The sequence below is a fragment of the Crocuta crocuta genome, unplaced genomic scaffold, assembly GCF_008692635.1.
Source record: "Crocuta crocuta isolate KB4526 unplaced genomic scaffold, BGI_CrCroc_1.0 scaffold229, whole genome shotgun sequence".
NCBI lineage: Eukaryota > Metazoa > Chordata > Mammalia > Carnivora > Hyaenidae > Crocuta > Crocuta crocuta.
In genome coordinates this window covers 4,219,218-4,239,088 of record NW_027536464.1, presented here as the reverse complement: position 1 = coordinate 4,239,088, position 19,871 = coordinate 4,219,218, and the positions used below count along the sequence as shown (strand labels likewise).

At 39.6% G+C, this 19,871-nt stretch overlaps 2 protein-coding genes across 6 annotated transcripts in view; one reads left to right on the top strand and one right to left on the bottom strand.

Annotated features, from left to right (window-relative positions):
• Positions 1–12,322, bottom strand: part of CNOT9 (CCR4-NOT transcription complex subunit 9) — a 28,472-nt gene extending 16,150 nt beyond the window's left edge. The window contains exons 1-2 of the mRNA XM_077748611.1: positions 11,902–12,322; positions 1,331–1,510 (exon numbers count right to left, since the gene is read on the bottom strand). Of these exons, the coding sequence (XP_077604737.1) occupies positions 1,331–1,510; positions 11,902–11,925 (204 nt within the window). The 5' untranslated portion in view covers positions 11,926–12,322. The remainder of the gene's footprint in view (positions 1–1,330; positions 1,511–11,901) is intronic.
• Positions 12,323–12,537: 215 nt separating this feature from the next.
• Positions 12,538–19,871, top strand: part of USP37 (ubiquitin specific peptidase 37) — a 91,642-nt gene continuing 84,308 nt past the window's right edge. For 3 of the 5 annotated variants that reach the window (XM_077748535.1, XM_077748534.1, XM_077748529.1), the window contains exons 1-2: positions 12,538–12,703; positions 17,466–17,606. The gene's annotated coding sequence lies outside the window, so the exon portion shown is untranslated. The remainder of the gene's footprint in view (positions 12,704–17,465; positions 17,607–19,871) is intronic. The other 2 variants (XM_077748530.1, XM_077748533.1) reach the window with 2 other exon arrangements.

Here is a 19,871-nt window from a genome sequence, read left to right as displayed (position 1 = left end):
CGAGGCAACTGTGGTCACCAACAATTCCTCTTTACATCCAGCATCTGTTGAGGCCTTCACTTGACAGGAACTTATATTTATATTCCTCCTTTTGTCAATACCCTGCTTTAAGTTACAGTGATGAGATAACTGGCCAGATAGCAAGTGTCAGTAAATCAACCACAGAGACTCATAAAGAAGGCTGCATTTGGTCAGGTAGCAACTGCCAAAAGGGAGAGATAAGAACGTGGGTATACACACAGAGATATGTTCAAACAACAGTGAATATATGTACTGTCAAAAGGTGACAATGCTGTATGTAACTCCTGGTTTTTTTAATTGTAAAACTTTTATAGGAAAAGTTCCTAAAAGAAAGATTAATTTTGGGGATTAAGAATACACTTATTGTGGGGTGCCCGGGTGGCTCAATTGGTTGAATGTCTGACTTAGGCTCAAGTCATGATATCTCATGGTTTGAGAGTTTGAGTTCCATGTTGGGCTCTGTGCTGACAGACAGCTCAGAGCCTGGAGCCTGCTTGGGATTCTGTGTCTCCCTCCCTCTCTGCCCCTCTCCTGCTTGCACTCTCTCAAAAATGAATAAACATTAAAAAAAAAAAAAAAAAGAATACACTTATTGTGATAAGCAATGAGTAATGTATACAATTACTGACTCATTGAACTGTAATTTTGTATACCTGAAACTAATATAACACCGTATGCATGTTAATTATACATTAAAAAAAGGAAAGATTGGTTTCTTGGTTATATGATATAAGAATTGAATGCAAATTTACTTAACAGGCTTGAAAAATTAACCTAATTATTAGGAATTTTGGACAATACTTTAAAGGATGATTATTCCATTATCTTAGAAGATTATGCAATATCAGTTTATTCCCCACCAATGACCATTATAGTCAGAACCAAATTTGTTACTCTTTAACGTAGAAGTGTACCTATCTCTAATCCTATAGCTACCACATCTTTATCTTAACATTTCCTTTTGTCAGAATATACCCTGCAGCTCTCATACTTTAGTTTCTACCTTTTTTCTTCTGTCATGTAGAACTGTCTCGTAGTATTCCTAAAGCTGTGTTTTTCAAAGTGTAGTTCTCAGACTACCTGCATCAGAATCACCTGAGAGCAGGGCAGGTGCTTTCTAAAAAAGATTTTTAATCTCAGACCAAATAAATCTTTTGGGTAAGACCCTAACAAGCACTTTTCTAAAAACAGATTCTTACAAATGCTAATATTTAAAGAACTATCCTACTAAAGTCTTCAAAATCATTTGAGCAGACAGAGAGAAGTGTGATGAATAGGACCAACATACAACTCACAAGTATGTACCCACCTGTAAAAGTGCTGCAATAGTACCAAATGAATGCCACAGCATGGGTGCAAGGTCAGGAACAGATTCTCGCTTCTTACTCAGCTCCAGCAAAGCATTTTCCCTTGTCTCAGGACTGGACAGCTCATTGATCCACTGATAGATTTTTTCTCTATCTACTTGAGCCAGTGCAGTAGGCACAGGCTTCAAGTGAAAAAAGAAAGTAAATATGTTTCGTTAAAGTCAAACCAAGTTTTACTCTGCTTTAAAGGGAATGTATTTTTTTTTTAAATAATTTTTTAAAAATGTTTTATTTCTGAGAGACAGAGAGAGACAGCATAAACAGGGGAGGGTCAGAGAGAGAGGGAGATACAGAATCTGAAACAGGCTCCAGGCTCTGGGCTAGCTGTCAGCACAGAGCCCGATGCAGGGCTTGAGCCCACGAACCGTGAGATCATGACCTGAGCCGAAGTCGGACGATTAACCGACTGAGCCACCCAGGCGTCCCGGGAATGTATTTTTCATTAAGTCCATACACTTGATGTCAATTAATTCAATCTCTCAAAATCTAAACACACACACCTTTCAATAATTCCATGTTTAGGAATTTACCCAAGAGGTAAACTTGGGCTGTACTGAAGACCTACCAGGATGTTTACTGTTGCACTGTTTTAAAAGCAGAAAACTTGAAATAGTAAAAATCTATCAACTAGGAACTGTTGGATATGTATGGGTATATCTTTATTTGTAATACTATGTAGCCCTTTAAAAATAGCTTTATATATATTGATACTAAATAAAAAACAAAAAACAAAGGGTACAGAGTAGTATACGGGCTTCCACTTATATACACAAATATATTCTTATATATTTATATAAAACGTTTCTAGAATGACAAATAAGAATCTTAACAGTAACAAAAAAAAATAAAAAATAAGCTTAACAGTAATTACTGCTACGGTTGGAATCTACATGGGAAAATTAATTTTCATTGTAAATAAAATTTTCTGCACGGTTTACACTTTTTTAAAGCAGATGTCTATAATAGTTTATTTTATTTTATTATTTTAATATATTTTTTAAATGTTTATTTTGAGAGAAAGAATCCTAAGCAGGCTCTGCACTGTCAGTGTAGAGTCTGATGCGGGCCTTGATCTCATGAACAGTGAGATCATGACCTGAGCCGAAACCAAGAGTTGGGACACTTAAGCAACTGAACCACTCAGGCGTCCCTATAACAGTTTTTCAAAGGAAAAAAGTTACACCCTCACCACCCACTGCTGGTCCTTCCCCATTAATTCTGGCATCCCTATCCATGGAGAGAAAACATATATAATTTGGAAAAACCCCATTTCTAATGATTCTTATACATACTCTACCTCTACCCCTTTGAGAATCATCCATTACTTACTCATGTAGGGACCATACAGACAACATTCTTTTATTGTGCCAAAGCAACACAATGTTTAAAAAATTTTGAGCAGTTCTATAATTCTCCACACTTGTCAGACTTGGTTAATTCCCTTAATTATTCTTAAGATGATAGAGCAGAAAAATGATTACCATTGCTATTTTTAGCTCTAAAGTCCTAACAAATTCAAGATTTTAATCTCAAGATTTAATCCCTATGCCCAATATTTTCTCAGTTAATTCCTCCAATCAGGAGAATTATTGGGTAGAGAGGGCAGGTAGGCAAAAAAAAAAAAAAAAAGGGAACTATACTTAAAGATGAGATCACTAACATTCAGAGGATTAACCTGCTCAATTCACCCAAGTATGAAATTGCATATTCCAGTACCTTCCTGAACTGCATTACACAGCTTCCCATGATATTTACATGTTCCCACTACAGCTTGGTGTGACAGAATGACCTACTCATCATATAGATGGAAAGATGAGGGAAAGGACAACCGTCTTTGCTGAAGAACAAAAGTCTAAGATAGACTTTGAGGTCTACTCAATCACTGTACCCAAGCTGAACAACAGCCTTCTATAAATGGAAGCTTGATTATAAGCTTTTAGCTTAATGTTTATCATTTCACTTGCTTGACAGAATGAACCACAAAGTGTTCTGCTAAATGGATTGAAATACCATGCAGCTTAAGTCTTCTTTAAGTGCCTTAGAGTAATCTGTTAAAAGGTATTTTGTAACTCCCATCAGTGATGGTCCTCAAGGAAGTCCAGGCTCCTACCGCAGCAATGTGAAGAAGTAATAGGGTAGTCCTTCCCACCCCTCAACAGCAAAAACATAGTGTCCAAGCACTTGCCCTTTCCAGGCTGCTACAGATAAGGCCCTCAACTTAAAAAATTATTTTTGGAAATGTAATTCCCACCAAGACGACGGGGTATGTTTATTTAGAGTATTACATCCCCTTAAAAAGCTCTGTGGAAACAAGGGCTAAAATTTTAGCTTTGAGTTTCCTACCCACAGGCTCCTGGATGACCCACAATCCAGTAACTAAAGGGGTCTCAGAGACTCTCATTGCTCCATTAATAGAGTATCTATACTGATTAGTCTTTACTCATTCAACTCTCCCTAAAGTCCTGTCACTCCGACACCACCGTCAGTAAGCTCCATTGCCCCCAGTACAGCCAGTTTGCGACCTGTATCTGGAACTCCTATGCCTCATGCATGCCATGGGGAGCCCGAAGTGTATAACCGCAGGATGTACCTGTAGCCACCAATCAGCACATCATGGCTTCTGAACACCAGGCCCCACCCCCACATATTCTATTTCCAGAGCTCTCCTGACTTCAGCAAGGAGATGGTGTCCTTGGAGCGATGTTAACATTCTAAAGGGCCAATGCCTGATGCCTAGTTGGGTACCTAACGTCATGGCCACCTGCTGCCAGCAATACTCCAGCTTTTGAGGCTACTTGTGGGAGCTGTAGCCTCCATGGGGCTTTGGTTCTAAGAGACCTAGGGATGTCAGGTGGGTGGTAATGTCCTCTCAGGCACTAGCTTGGACCTATGGGCTCTGTAGCCATTCTAACAATGGAAAGGCAGTGAGGGCAGTTTGGTGCCAGGAAATACTTGGGGTAAGACCCTCCCTTTCATCATCCCTGGTGAATTTTGCCCCCAATTTAATAGAAGTTAGTTTAACCTCACTGAATAACTATTTGTTATGGGATGAATACAATTATTTCTTAAAATAAAAATGGGCACTTACATAGCGCTTACTCTGTCAAACACTGTCCTATATAAATACTTACCACTACCCTCATTTTATAGAGGAGGAAACTGTATTTTGCCAAAGCCAAAATATGAATCTAGGCAGCCTAGATTCTCTTTGCTTTGTTAATGCTGTTTCTAACCTGCCTGAAAGATTAGGTCTGATTTAAAGATGATGTTCAAAGGGCACCTGGGTGGCTCAGTCAGTTAAGCATCTGATTTTGGCTCAGGTCATGATCTCACGACTCCTAAGTTCAAGCCTCCCAACATGCTTGTGCTAAAAGCTCAGAGACTAGACCCTGCTTCGGATTCCCTGTCTCCCTCTCTCTCCGCCCCTCTCCTGCTTGTGCTCTTGTCTCTCTCTCAAAAATAAACAAACGTTAAAAAAAAATAATAAAGATCCTGCTCATAAAAACTATTTCCTGTGACCTAGACAAGAGAGACAGGGAAAACATATATAAAAAACTCAGACGAAAATTAAAATGTTACTGCTGTTAGTTCAGCCGAATCGGAAAAACAATCAGTACCATGAACAATACCCAATACTGCTGATGTGAAGGGAAATTCTCAACTTAACTGAGATTACAAAGCACATGATAATCATCATTAAAATTTTTTAAAAAATTTTATTTACGTAAGCTCTATGCCCTACATGAGGCTTGAACTCAAGACCCAGAGATCAAGAGTCACATATTCTACCAACTGGGCCAGCCAGGCACTTCAATAATCATGTTAGTGAGAAAGTCAGCGAGATAGTTTGCCATAATTCCCTATGTCAAATCATGGTTCTCATAGGAATAATCTAGCTAGTGATAACCACACACACACACATACACATACACACAGGTAGTTTAATAACACATGCAGAAGTTTAGTTATTTTGGAAAATAAAAGGGAAAATATTTTTACATTTTGAGTTACATATTGATTTATGTACAGGTAACTTGAATGTGGGTTTGAACTACACAGGTTCACTCATAGATGGGCTTTTTTCCACAACTACAGGACAGTAGTGTAAATGTATTTTCCCTTCCTTCCAACTGTCTTAACATTTTCTTTTCTCTATTATAAGAATGTAGTATGTAATATACTTAACATACAAAACACACGTGGGTCAACTGTTATCGGTAAGGCTAGCAGTTAAGAGTAGGCTACTACCAATTTAGTTTTGGGGAAGTCAAAAGGTATATGCGATTTTCAACACTGCGTGGGGGAGAGGTTGATACCCCTAACCTCTAGTGTGTTCAAATGTCATCCGTATTAATATTACCAGATGACTGGAAAAATACTCTGGACATTATCTTTGAATAAAACTCCAAAGCACAACTCTAGCATCTCACTTGATCTTGATGGTAATAAAAACCCAAAATGTATCTTACCCTCTTTCTAAATCCCAAGATCTTTTAGGCATACCTTACTAGAATCTGAAAATTGAGGTCTTCCTAAGAGTGTGGGAAGTGAAAAGAGGGGGTGGGGTAGATAAGGAAAGAGACAGAACTGTACTGAACATTAAAAAATGTTTATTTTTAAGAGAAAGACAGAGTGTGAGTGGGGAGGGGCAGAGAGAGGGGGAGACACGGAATCCAAAGTAGTCTCCAGGCTCTGAGCTGCCAGCAGAGGCCAATGGAGGACTGGAACTCAAGAGCCGTGAGATCATGACCTGAACCGAAGTCTGATGTTCAACTGACTGAGCCACCCAGGTGCCCCTGTACTGCACATTTTTTAAAAAATTTTTATTTTATTTTTTAAAGATTTTTTAAAAACGTTTATTTATTTTTGAGAGACAAAGAGACAGAATGTGAGCAGGGAGGTGCAGAGAGAGGAGACACAGAATCGGAAGCAAGCTCCAGGCTCTGAGCTGTCAGCACAGAGCCCAAGGCGGGACTCAAACTCAGGAACTGTGAGATCATGACCTGAGCCGAAGTTGGCTGCTTAACCAACTGAGCCACCCAGGCACCCCTGCACATTTTTTAAAAACATGATTTCATTTACTGATCAGAACACAGTTATTATCCTTATTTTACAACTGATGAAAGTATGAGTAAAGGATGGCAGGTTTCCTCTTCCTCCCATTCTCTATTTAAAGATCACCTCTAAAGATTTCTAAACCAATTGCTACAATTCTTTTATAACTTACCAATACATTTCTGAGGCTGTGGCTGATATATAACTCAATCTAGGAGCACACACTGTCCAGGGGCAGAGAAGCACATTCATCCATGACTTCTCTACTGGAGACTACTTTAAACACATTAAAAATAATAGCAGGATACTGACACAAAAATTGAAGTAGGGCTTGAATTCATGAACCATGAGATCATGACCTGAGCTGAAGGACCTGAGCTGAAGTCAGCTACTTACCCAGGTTAACACTTCTTGAATCATGTGAAATCTTGGATCTTTTCCTCAGAAAAACATGTATTTGCAAATTGTTTTGCACATAATTTCTTCTCCACAAAATTTACACATAATTTCAAAGGATTCATAGACCCCATGTAACCTATTCATGGATCCAGAATTAAGAACCTATCAAGTGAAAGAATAGGAAAAGACTTCGATTTACATGTAACTACACAAGTACAGTAAGTGGAATGCACACTGCACTGGGAGCCAGAAATGGCTTCAAAATACAGTTTTGCCATTTCTAGAATTCTGTGACCTGGGATTAAGTCATTTACGTTTCCAAGCCTCAACTTTATCATTGGTAAAATAAGGGAACAGTAATTACCATAAAGTCCCAGGCATCTCTAAAATCTTGGAAGTTATTTAGTTCTTAGTTACTCCTGAGAGACTAATCTAAGAGCTCTTTTAAAAAGTTAATTTTATAGAGGTTAATTTGCATAAAGTTTTAAGTGGACCCATTTTAAGTGTATATTTCAACAAATTTTGATAACTCTACATACCTGAGTAACTGCTACCACAATCAAGATATAGACCTCTTCTTTAGGAGTGCCTGAGTGGCTCTAACAGCTCAGAGCCTGGAGCCTACTTCAGAATCTGTCTCCATCTCTCTCTGCCCCTCCCCTGCTCATGCTCTGTCTCAAAAATAAACATAAAAAATATATATACACATATATAAATCTCTTCCACCATCCCCAAAAGTTCTCCAGTACTTCTTTCAGTAAACCACACACCCAGCCCTAGGCAATCATAGATAAGCATTCTGCCACTACAGAATAGGGTTGCCTTTCTAGAAATTAATAGGTGGTAACATATATTGAACATACATTATTTTTTTAAACATTTTTTTTAAGTTTATTTAGAGGGAGAGAGTGGGAGAGAGCGTGGAAAGAGCAGGGAAAGGGCAGAGAGAGAGAGAATCCCAAGCAGACTCTACATTGTCAGCACAGAGCCTGACATAGGACTTGAACTCATGAACCAAGAGATCATGACCTGAGATGAAATCCAGAGTTGGTCGTTTAACCTTCTGAGCCACCCAGGTGCCCTGAAACATAGTATGTTCATACCAATGTACCAATCACCTCAGAATTCAAAGAGGAAACAGGTTCAGGGAGGTTTAGCAGACTCAAATTCACACTGTGAGTGTATGCTGGAATTAGACTCAAACTATAGTCTACTTCTTTCTATTATCAGTGAGTCCTATCCTAATCTGTAGGACTGAAATCACAATAATCCTTTCAAATTGAAGAAATTTATTTTTAAGAACTCAATACAGAATTTTGAGTTTAATATTCTATTCCAATATAGCTCATTAATAGTTGGACTTGGATAAACAGTGGGTTCAAGTACAGAAACCAGAAAGTCATTTATGAGAAGTATGATTTGGACTATTAGTTATCATCTTCAACCCTTACTTCCAAGATTAGAAATCATATAGAACTGTATATTTTTAGGTACAACCTCCTTAAATCGAGCAGTCCTTTTCTTTTAACAGATATGTTTAAAAAACTTTTGTATTACCAAAATTGAGAGAATCACCCTCCTCTTTTCTGTTTAATGGTTTGGATATGAAAAATGTATTTCAAGTACATTTTTTCTTTCAACAAACAAGGCATGACATCTACCAAAGTCAGTCATCAATGGCTAAACTCTTCAGCATCACACAGGGTACTGATAGTTGGTCATCTATCTCTGAAAGATCTTAACTCCATGTGAAAAGGAGAAAGATTTAGAACCCCCCCCCCAAAAAAAAGACCTATGTTATCCATAAATGGGGACAAAATATGACTTACCTCCCCATTGAGTAAATAAAAAATCAATGTTGATGGCTTTTTAAAACAGAAAATAACCAAATCTCTCAATACAACTTTATATTCAAGAGCCAAAATACCTTTTGGTTTTGCTACCAATAACTATGGGACAGCGAATAAAGAAAAAATGGCATAAGATTGAAAGAGATTATTTTCCCAAATCTGGAGATGACTTAACATGTGGCTTTCGTGTCTGCATAATGATAACCCAAGAAAACACAATTTCTAAACAGTGCCAAAGGAAATATTAGCTTAATTATCCTCATATTTTTAGATGGGCCAGAATGTTCTTCAAAATACCCTTTTAAAAATGAAAGTGAATAAGCAAAGAGAAGTTAGGTAATTTCCTTAAAACTTCAACAGGAGATATGCATTTAACAGGAGGAGACAGAGTATAAAACCAGATCCCTCAGAGTGCACAAAGTTCATTTTACTTGCCAAACAGGAGAGCATCTGGGAATCTAGCACAGCTTCAACAAAAAGATGTAAAATGACTGATGATGCTACTGGTTAGGTGGAAAGTGAGGGGGGAAAACATGGGTTTGAGAAGGTTAAAATCACCAGTGGAAATTTGTGGGGAAATTTTTAAAAAATGTGTACCCAATGCATCTCTCAAATAAAGGCTTACCTTTGTCTATTTTATTTTAGATCACTAGTGTCACATTCATCGTTAAAGACCCAAAGTATATGAAGATTTGTACTTCTACTAATCTGAAACAACCTCCAAGTTCCACAACAAAGTGATTTGTTACTTTGCTGAGGCAGGAATTACAGTCCCAAAGCTGAAGTCTGGGAGCAAATAACGAATGAGTGTACCTAGCCAACCACTGAGCACTTTGTTACCCTTATATCATCTTTAGAAAAATCCTGTGTGGTATTTCTGTCCCTAATTCACAGATGTGAGAAAGAAATTATATTTTATGGCAGTAATAATAATGGTGTTAAAATGTATTTTACTAATGTAAAATATGACAAGAGTTTACCATACTGTACATTTTTAGCATAATAAAATACTACTCAAGATGCTTCCGTTTCCTCAGTAACCAGTCTAGTGAATGAGTGGTACGAGGAACTTGTCAGAGCTTTTGTGTGATTCCCAATATCATAACAGATGAATATGTATCTAAAAACTCAGATTTTTTTTTAATTAAAAAATTTTTTTAACGTTTTATCTTTTGAGAGACTGAGTGTGAGCAGTGGAGGGGCAGAAAGAGTGAGACACAGAATCCAAAACAGGCTCCAAGCTGTCAGCACAGAGCCCAATGTGGGGCTCAAACCCACAAACATGAGATCATGACCTGAGCTGAAGTCAGATGCTCAACTAGCTGAGCTACACAGGGGCCCCTAAAAGCTCAGATTTTCAATCAACGTGAAGCAATGTGACTTAATTAAAGAAACATATATTTAGTATTTAAATAATGAACCATAGCCTTAATCACTGTTCAAAAGATACATTACGGAATAAGTGAAAATAAAAGAAACTGAACAGGTATACAGTTTGGATAGTCACAGGGAAATAGGCAGTTTGGTATCAAAGTCTGGAGAAGACACAATCAGATTCTGGGACATGGACAGGCCAAACTTACAAGGATCCCTTAGGTAATCTGTCCCTCCCCTACCAGCAGCAACCTTATCTTCTGACTTGCTTCTTCCCAAATTACACGTGTTATTTAGGAGAAGAAACAAAAAACGTGGGGAAATTGCAATCATTTAATAGAAAGATGTAAAGGTGTCCACTCTGCGTAGTTACAAACACTTAGAAGCATGGTGACAGGAGGTAGAGATGCCACTGGCCCTGGAAATGACAATGTTTTCTATAGCTGAGTCACATTCTGCATACTTTCTCACTTATATTTAAAGCACTTTTTTTTGTCCTCTATTTAGTGCTTATGTCATTTTGCCTGATAATGCAATTTCAGTGTATTTTCCTCTTAAGTCACTTCACTTTAGTGGAACAAAAAAAGTGCAACTGCTATTCAGAAGAGTATGCTCAAATCATATGATCTCATTCCCCCCTTGCGGCAAGGAGCTCTCAGTAGTCTCCTCCCTCATCTATCCTCTTTCATTCATTAAAGTATTTGAGCCCTAACTCTGTGCTAGGAACTATCCTGGCACTTGGGGTAACCATGTAAACAAGACCCATAGGATCTCTGTCCTTGCCTTCAAGAAGTAGACAGTCAACCAACAAGTAAATTAGTACAGAAATTATACAAATCGAGATTGACGCTGAGAAGGGGATTTTAACAGGAAAAGTTAGGGGTTAAAAAACTTCTTTAAATAGAGTGATCAGGGAAGGCTACTCTAGGAAGATTTCGGCAGAGACTCGAGGAAAGAGGAGCCAGTTACACCCACAGGCTGTGTGTGTGTGTGTGTGTGTGTGTGCGCGCGCGCGCGCGCGTCCGCACGCGCGGATACGTGGTAAGAGCATCCCAGGAACACAGAATCAGAAAGTGCAAGTGGAAAAGCGCAGGTATGAGGAGGGGCAGGTGGCCAATACAGGTGGAGCCGACGGAGCAAATGACATTAACACCAGACCGCAAACGCAAAGACCCTATCGTATAGGGAAGACCTCGTAGGCCACAGCAAGGAGTCTGGATTTTTATCTAAAGGCAATGGAAAGCTCAAGAATTATTGCAGGCAGGTGAATTACACGATCCGTTTTTCTTATTAAAAGATCGCCCTGGTAAAATGAGATGTGCGAAACAATGTTTTAAGGGCAGAGAACCGTAATCAGACGTAAGAGTTATTCCCTTCTCCCGGTCCCAGATTTTCCACCTGTGAAAATCTTCCCGCGGCGAGGTGCCCCGGCAGGGAGTTCCGAGGGCAAGGGCTGTGTCAGATTGACAACGGAATTCGCCCCCATCCCCGCCAACGCCCAGCGCGTAACCGGCACCCAGAGACTGTTGGTCAGCGCAATGAATCAATGAATGGCCTGTCCCGGCCGCGAGGGAGGCGCTCCGGCGCGGGACCAGGCCCCGGGGCCGGAAAAGAACGCGGTACGCGGCGCAGGAGGACGCGAGAGCCGACCGGAGAAGAAAGTGGGGGCCGGCTCCATCACAGTGAAGTCGCCAAAAGGGAAGGGCCGGGGCCTCGCATACTGAGGGCCGGAGGAGCTGGGACACTGGGCCCGACACGGGGACCTGGGAGAGGAGGCCGAAACGCCGGGGCTAAGGACGGGGTCTGGGCCCAGGCCGGAACGCCCAGCCACTTACCGCAGCCGTCGCCAGGCTGTGCATGTTGGGAGCGGCCGCCGCTCTTCTCTCACTGCCGGACGCGCCTGACCCGCGTCCCCGCTTCAGTGACTCTGCCTCCAAAGATGAAGAGCCGCCGCAGCCGCCATCCGCCTCCGGCTCGCTCCGCCCCCTTCGCAGCCCTATGACCTTTCACCCCTGACCCCGCCCACACACCTCTTCCCGCCTCCTTGCTCTCGGTGGAGTTAATAGTCCCAAAGTCTGTCCTTTGCCCCTTAAGATTCTGGGCCAGAAGGACGTCCGCCACCTACGAGTCCCCGCATCTTCTGGCTTTGAGCAGGTTATCCCCAGAGAGGACCGTGAACTCTGACTCTCCTCTGGAGGCCAGTGAAGGGCGGGAAAAGCCGGGCGTTTTCGGAGGACAAGCAGTGCGCATGCCCAACTGCGCTATGTAGGAGGGAAATGACGGGAAGGCCGAAGTGCTTGAAGTGGACAGTGCGCATGCGTACTACTTCAGGCGGGGGCGTGGCTGTCTCGGCCAGACTTCGCTGGGTGCTGGGGCGGGGCGAAGGCGTAGGAGAGGCGGAGTTTGCAGGGTTGCACGCACGCGCCTCGACTGGTCGCGTCAAGTGTGCGTGCGTGCGTGCGTGTTTGCGTGTGGTCACAGTTCCCGCCATCAGCCGCTCTCCCTGAGTAGGGGGAGCGAGCGGCCCCTCTCCTTCGTGCCCGGTGTCCCTTCCTTCCCTACCCCCGGCTCCTCCCCCTCCGCGCGGACTGTGTGCTTCCGGCAGGCTACTGCAGGGCTCCGGACCCGCAAGCACAGGTAAGGCGGGCCCGGCGGCGAGCTTCTCCACTGNGCCCACTCGGCGTTCACTCTTCGGGAGTTCGCCCCGCTGCTGCTTAGCCACCCCCACCCCCTCGACGCTCCCTGGGCCTCACAGGTACTCCTCTTGGGTTTTCCCCCCACGCTTTCCCTCTCCTCTGACCCGCTCTTTACTGTCACGCTCTTCCTCCGCAACCCAAACCTGGCCCCTTTTCGCTGGGGGCTGTCGTCGTCCGCCACTCGCCCCTTAGCAGGGCCTGCTGTCTCTTCAGGTGACTTCCGTTGCCGCATACCCATCAGCCCTTGGACATTCACTCTTGACCATTCTTCATCTTCTTCTCTCTCCTAACCGTCTCTCGCCAAAAGACATGAGTAGTATTTTTGTCGCGCATTTGGTTGCTCTCCATCTTCTAGCCATCAGATCAGGTTGTCAGGTTTACCTATTTTAGGTGATGATCCATGAAAAGAAATGATCACTGATGACAAAATCCTGTGTTCTGGGGAGTTGGCCTGTAGTGGTTTTGTGGTAATCCTTTTCAAAATTTCGGCTCTGCGTAAATGCCTTTTCGGGGGTGGCAGTACCTGACAAGTCTCTAACGGGAAAAGATGTCTAAGGGTGTCAAGGAAGCAGTTGGATACACTGGGTTGGAGCTCAGAGGAGAGTTCTGGGCAGAATACGTGGGTTAATATATGTCACCTGCCGTGTTGAGTGTTAACTGAAGCTAGGGATGTGGATGAAATTGCCCATGGAGAGTGTAGTGCTAGAGAAAATGGACCTAGGGTAGAGCACTGACGGATTCTTGGTGTTTAATAACTGGATAGAGGAGGACAAGTCTTTTGTTAATGAGACGAAAGAAGGATCGCTAGTGTTAAATTCTGTTGAAAGGTAAAGTTGAATGACGACTAAAAACCCTGGTGACATCAAAGTAATGTGTGATTAGTGAAAGATGTTTAATGGAGTGAAATGGAATGTGTAGGTTTAGTGCCAGGGTCTTATTCACCTTTTACTCTTCTGCCCTAAGCTTTAAATTCCACCTATATATTGATGACTTGAGAAGTTTAATATCCAGCCCTTTATTTTCAGCTCAGGATCTAAATAACCAATTGTCTGCTTGACATCTCCACTTGATTTTTTTTTTGTTAGGAATTTCAAATATAATATGTCTAAAGCCAGAGTCTTCATCTTCTATTCCCCAAATTCCTTGTCTTTCAGTATCCTATTTCATTAAGTGGCATATTCACTTATTTATCCTCTTACATAAGCTAGAAACTTGAGATCCATTCTTGACTTCTCCTCCATCCTGTGGATCTTTAAGTTCTGTTTATTCAATATCCTATACAGTTGACCCTTGGACAATGCAAGGGTTAAGGGCATTGACTCCTTCCAGCTGAAAATCCATGTGTAACTTTTGACTTCTCCAAAACCTAGCTACTAATAGCCTACTGTTGACTGGGATGCCAATAGCATAAAGTTAATATATATTCTGTATTCTATATTTATTATATACTGTATTGTTAAAGTTAGACAAAAATGTTATTAAAATCATAGGAAAGAGAAAATACATTTACAATACTGTGCTTATTGAAAAATCCATGTATACATAGCTCCATGCATTTCAAACTCATGTTGTTCAGGGGTCATCTGTATGTCTGAATCTATTTCTGTACATCTTCAGTATCACTTTTCCAGTTCAAGCCAACATCTTAAAAATATTTTTTAACATTATTTTTGAGAAAGAGAGAGACAGACGGACAGACAGAGCACAAGCAGGGGAGGGGCAGAGAGAGAGGGAGACATAGAATCCAAAGCAGGCTCCTGGCTCTGAGCTGTCAGTACAGAGCCCAACATGGGACTCAAACCCGTGAGCCGCAAGATCATGACCTGAGCCCAAGTCATAGGCTCAATCAGCTGAGCCACCCAGCTGGTTCTCTGTATTCTCACCTATAAAGTAGGAATAATAATCACCTTATTGTATTGTTATGAAAATTAAATGGCACATGACACACAGTGAATAGCTAGTAAGCATTGTTATTGTAATTATTATAAGCTGAATCATTTTAATATTCTTATCTGCCCTGTTTTCTTTCATTGTTCCTTCTTTTACCCTCCTCTCTAAACCCAAATACACCACCATATCACTTTATAACTTCTCCATTCAACTGTGACATGTTATTTCTCTGCTTAAAACTCCTTTGTGAATTTCCCATCACTAAACATTTATTAAATTTAAGGTAAAATTCAAAAATCCTTATTGTGGTCTACAGCATTCCGTATAATTTGATTCTTTCCAGCTTCACTAGCTTTTTCTTGGCTCCAGTCTCCTCTTGCTCACTAAACTCTAGCCACACTACTTTTCATTGCCTTAGTCATACCAAGTTATTTTCCACTACAGGGCCTTTGCACATGCTGTTGTAGTTGCCTGGTTTGTTCCAGCATGACCATCCCCAATTAAGTCAGCCTTCAGTATTAGCTTAAGCTTTGCTCCATGCTCTGTACCCTCTACCCCCAAGGCTTAAATCAGGTACCCTATTAAAATGTCTCATCATGACCTGTACTTAATATTTGGATCACTTTTTAGAACTTGTAGTTATATATTATGTGATAATTTAAAGCCTGTCTTTTACTAAAACATATGCTAGTAGCCATTTCATTTCTATTTCTCAAGAATTTAAGTGAATAAGTAAACTGGAGCTTCTTTTAGGAACCATCATGCCTTTCAGAAGGACCAGGTTGCTTATACCTTGTCATCTGATGACAAGCACCTTTTCACTCTTCAGGCAAGTCAAAGACACAGAAGAAAAAAAGCCCAAGAATTTTCAACTGTGGATGATTTTACTCATTCTTAGGTTATAAAATCATTAAGATTTTAGACTCTGAATTGGAGGTAAACTTTATCTAGGTCAACTTCTCTCTTTTAGTTACACACTAATTTTATCTCTGTGCATTTGTTTTATAGATCTTTTTAGGAAAGAAAGCTCATAGAAGTCAGAGCAGTGGTTTATATATTTTAACAGCAGGTAAAACTATGAGACTACAGGGGCGCCTGGGTGGCTTAGTCGGTTAAGCGTCCGACTTTCGCTTAGGTCATGATCTCGCGGTTCATGGGTTCGAGCCCCGCGTCGGGCTNAAAAAAAAAAAAAAAAAGTAAGAGACCACAGGGGATGAGGTTTCCAAAAATAAATAAAGGAAAATTTCATTATTTAAGTAAATTAGTGGTGGTGGATGTGGAAGAAAATATTAAAATTTAGTAATTTGTGTGTATGGAACAGGATTTGTGTTGAAAAAGAGGAAATAAATGCAGGAAGCATATAAGTGCCACATACAGAAAAGCATTTGGATTTATTTTATACGTAGTGATGAGCCATTAACATTTGGAAGAAAGTTTCAGTTAAGCAAGATGAAACCATTCTAGAGATATGCTTTACACCATTGTACCTATAGTTAACAATATCATATTATAGACTTAGTTTTGTTAAGACAATAGATCTCATATTCTTACCACTGTAAAATAAAATTTTTAAAAATGTTTGAGAGGGAATTGGCATCAATAGTAAATATTTAGCACTTACTAAGTACTGTGTTAGTTTTAGTACAAATGAAGACAGGTTCCTTACCCTCCCTTCCCCCTAAAGTTAAGGAGACAAATATGCATGCTTTACTTGTTAAGAGATCCAAAGAGTAGTTCTTTAGAAAGAGTATTTATGGGGTAGAGGGTTCATTGGATGGAAAAATCCTGAGACGACGGAGATTGAAAAGTGATTGTTGCTGCAAATTATTGAAGAGGATGCAATGTGGTAGTAGTTAAAAACATTGGTTTTGCTGTTAGACTTTGTTTTGTATTTTAATCAGTCTGTATCCTTGGATAAATTAAAAAGTCTCTCTAAGCCTCAGTTTCCTCATCTGTAAATAGAGATAATAATCACTGTCTTTTAAGATTATTGTGAAAATTAAATAATTCATGCGTGGCACTTAGCACTATGTTTAATAAATGTTGCATAATAAATACTAGATAGGAGTGATGGCAGAATGAGGAGTTTCTGAATTAGGATAGCAGCTATGAAAAGGCTGGGTTTTAGATGAGTGAGATTGAGGGTAAAGCTGATTCTAAAATTTTCTTTTTGCCTGAATGATTATAGAAGAAAATGTAGAGAAGTCCGGGAGCCTCCTAATGAGGGCATGAATTGTATCATCTTATTTTTGTATTCTTATCACAGTGCCATCAAAATAAAGTGGCTCAATCATTTTTTTAGTAAGGGAACAAATGAATTTATTTGATACTGTAGCTAGTATTCAAGGTGACAGTGAAAGATGTTTGGGTAGAACTTAAGAGAAAATTGAGGCTTAGAGAGTCTAAATTTGAGAAACACACCCATGAAGTTTTGTAACTAACTCCAGATTTACTTACCTTTTGAAATGTGTATCAATATATCATGGAAATGATATTTTAAGACTTCAGACACGTAACAATGTTTATAAAGTCAACAAAGAATATACTCTTTTTCACTGCCTTCTTAGTTTCAAAATGTTCCAGAGATAAATAATCCCAAGACACAAATTGATAAGGTGCAGGCATGAAGTCCCTCATTTTAATATTGTGTATATGTGTGTATCTTGAGCGTTACATTTTAAATGTTTTCAGTAAGGTAGCTTGTGGTTTTTAAATAATCAAAGAGTTTATCTTTTTGTATAAATGACTGCTATTTAAAATTTTAATTTTGTAAATTGGATTCTTTTAAAAAGGCGCACTTATATTTTCTTTAGCTGAGGTGATGGCTTCCGGAGAGCTGGCATAGCTGCAAAATATGAGTAGTTCCCCAAGAAGAGTGCATTGCCTTTGGCACAAGGATCAGAATAAAGGTGAATTGTTATTACATAGGGTTTTTCAGTAAAAGTCACTGAAAAGTAAGTAATGTTCTTATTTTAGATGTATGTTTCCAAGAGTATGCAAATTGGCAAGAATTGACAGTTTTCTTTCTTCTCTTTTATAGTAGTGTTTTTATGTTTTAGCATGCTTTCGTTATCACAGAATGCCCTCTAGATAAAGATGTTTTTAGGGGCGCCTGGGTGGCTCAGTCAGTTAAGCATCTGACTTTGGTCATGCTCTCACACTCTGAGTTTGAGCCCCATGTCGGGCTCTGTGCTGACAGCTCAGAGCCTGGAGCCTGCTTTGGATTCTGTGTCTCCCTCTCTGGCTGTGTCTGTCTGTGTCTCTCTCTCTGTCAAAAAATAAATTAAATGTTAAAAAAAATTTTTTTTAAAAAGATGTTTTTAAAGCAGAGGCGCCTGGGTGGCTTAGTCACTTGAGCGTCGACTTCAGCTCAGGTCATGATCCCACAGTTTGTGGGTTCGAGTTCCGTGTTGGGCTCTGTGTTGACAGCTGAAAGTCTGGAGCCTCCTTTGGATTCTGTGTCTCCCTATCTCTACCCCTCCCTCATTGTTCCTTTCTCTCAAAGATAAATAAACATTAAAAAAAATTTAAAAACATGTTTTCAAAGCAGTACCTAAAATACGTACATGCAAATAAGTACATTTTTCTCTATGGAAACATTTTTGCTAATATTATTGATTGAGCTTTCATAGAATTCTCAAAGTTGAACAGTAATTTTAATAATAGTGAAAAAAGTTAGAGAAAGAGAAATCTCTTTGGAGATGCTTAAAGAATAATTTGTTTTTGTTATACCTTGTTTTACCAATATCCCTGATAGAGAATTAGCATTTTAGAGTTCAAGGAAACCTCATTGTCCTAGGTTCATAGAAAGTTTAACTGTTACTGATTAATGTTACATACTGAAAAAGAAACTTAGTTTTTTTCTCTTAACAGAATAGGGCAAACCTTGATACTATAATGAATGTACAAAAGTAGATGTCATTGGTTCATTTAGTGCAAGAGCTGGGAATGGACTAAATTGAGGGATTAAGAAAAAGTCTTGTTGATTCTACAAATTTTACATCCTGTACCTTTTAGAGTTTTTTCTTTCCTTAGAGGAAAGAGAGATTGCTAGTAGAAATGGTTAAGGAAATATTCAGTATCAAGTAAAATTTCATGTACTTAATCAAAACTACATCAAAGTGTTTTAGAGTTGTACAGGGAGAAATTATATATAGAGAGAATTATATAGAGAGAAACAAGTAACACTAAAGTTTATTTTTATTTTTCATGTGCTTTAGTGAACTTTGAAATCTACACTTCTAGTTTTGTTAAATAATGTTAATTTTTAAAAGTATGTTTAGTTGTAGGAATTCAGAGATATTCACCTTTACTTACTTTTGGTCTGTGAAGAAAACTCTCAGATAGTGGGGTTTTGTATTATTCTCTTTCAGTTTGATACCCTGATCCATAATGACATATAAGGAAAGGTGAGGGAATTTGACAGAACTTGTGAAATGGGGTTTCTTCATTGAGCAATGAACAATATGAATCCTCGGTTAGGCAAGTTTACTAATGTTTTTGTTTTAATGTATTCTGTAACTGCATATTAATTCTTGTTCTTCCACAAATGATTTTTTTTCTCATTGAATCTTGATAAGATATGAGGACAGCTTTGCATTTAGTGAAGTTCAGATGCCCAAGAAAAGGCTTAGATACAGTGTTCAGAAGATGATTTATCTGTAGTACACTGCATAGTGATACTCTTATAAAGAGCTTAGTAAATATAATCCTATATTGGCCACAGTATCTGCTATTGTGTTTATATGTGTGTATACATATACACATATATATGTTTATGTTAGCGTTTATCTTTGAGAGAGAGAGAGAGCATGCATGTGCGCGCCAGTTGGGGAAGAGCAGTGAGAGGAGAACAGAGGATCTGAAGCAGGCTCTGTGCTGAGAGCAGTGAGCCCATTGTGGGGCTCTAACTCACAAAACATGAGATTATGACCTGAGCCAGAGTTGGAAGCTCAACCAACTGAGCCACCCAGGTGCCCCTCTGCTTTGTACATTTTAACAGCAAATTGAATAAAACTGATAGTGCTGATTTGTTCATTATTCTTAAAAAGTTCGTTTCTTGTGTGTCAGACACTGTCAGAATGGGGATGGTGAGGTTAAAGAACATAGTCCCTATCTTCAAATAGCAAAATCTAGATAGAGACAAAAGAAGTAAACAATTTATGATAAAACGTGATAAATGTTATAGTAGAGGTAAGCACAGCGTATACAACAGGAAT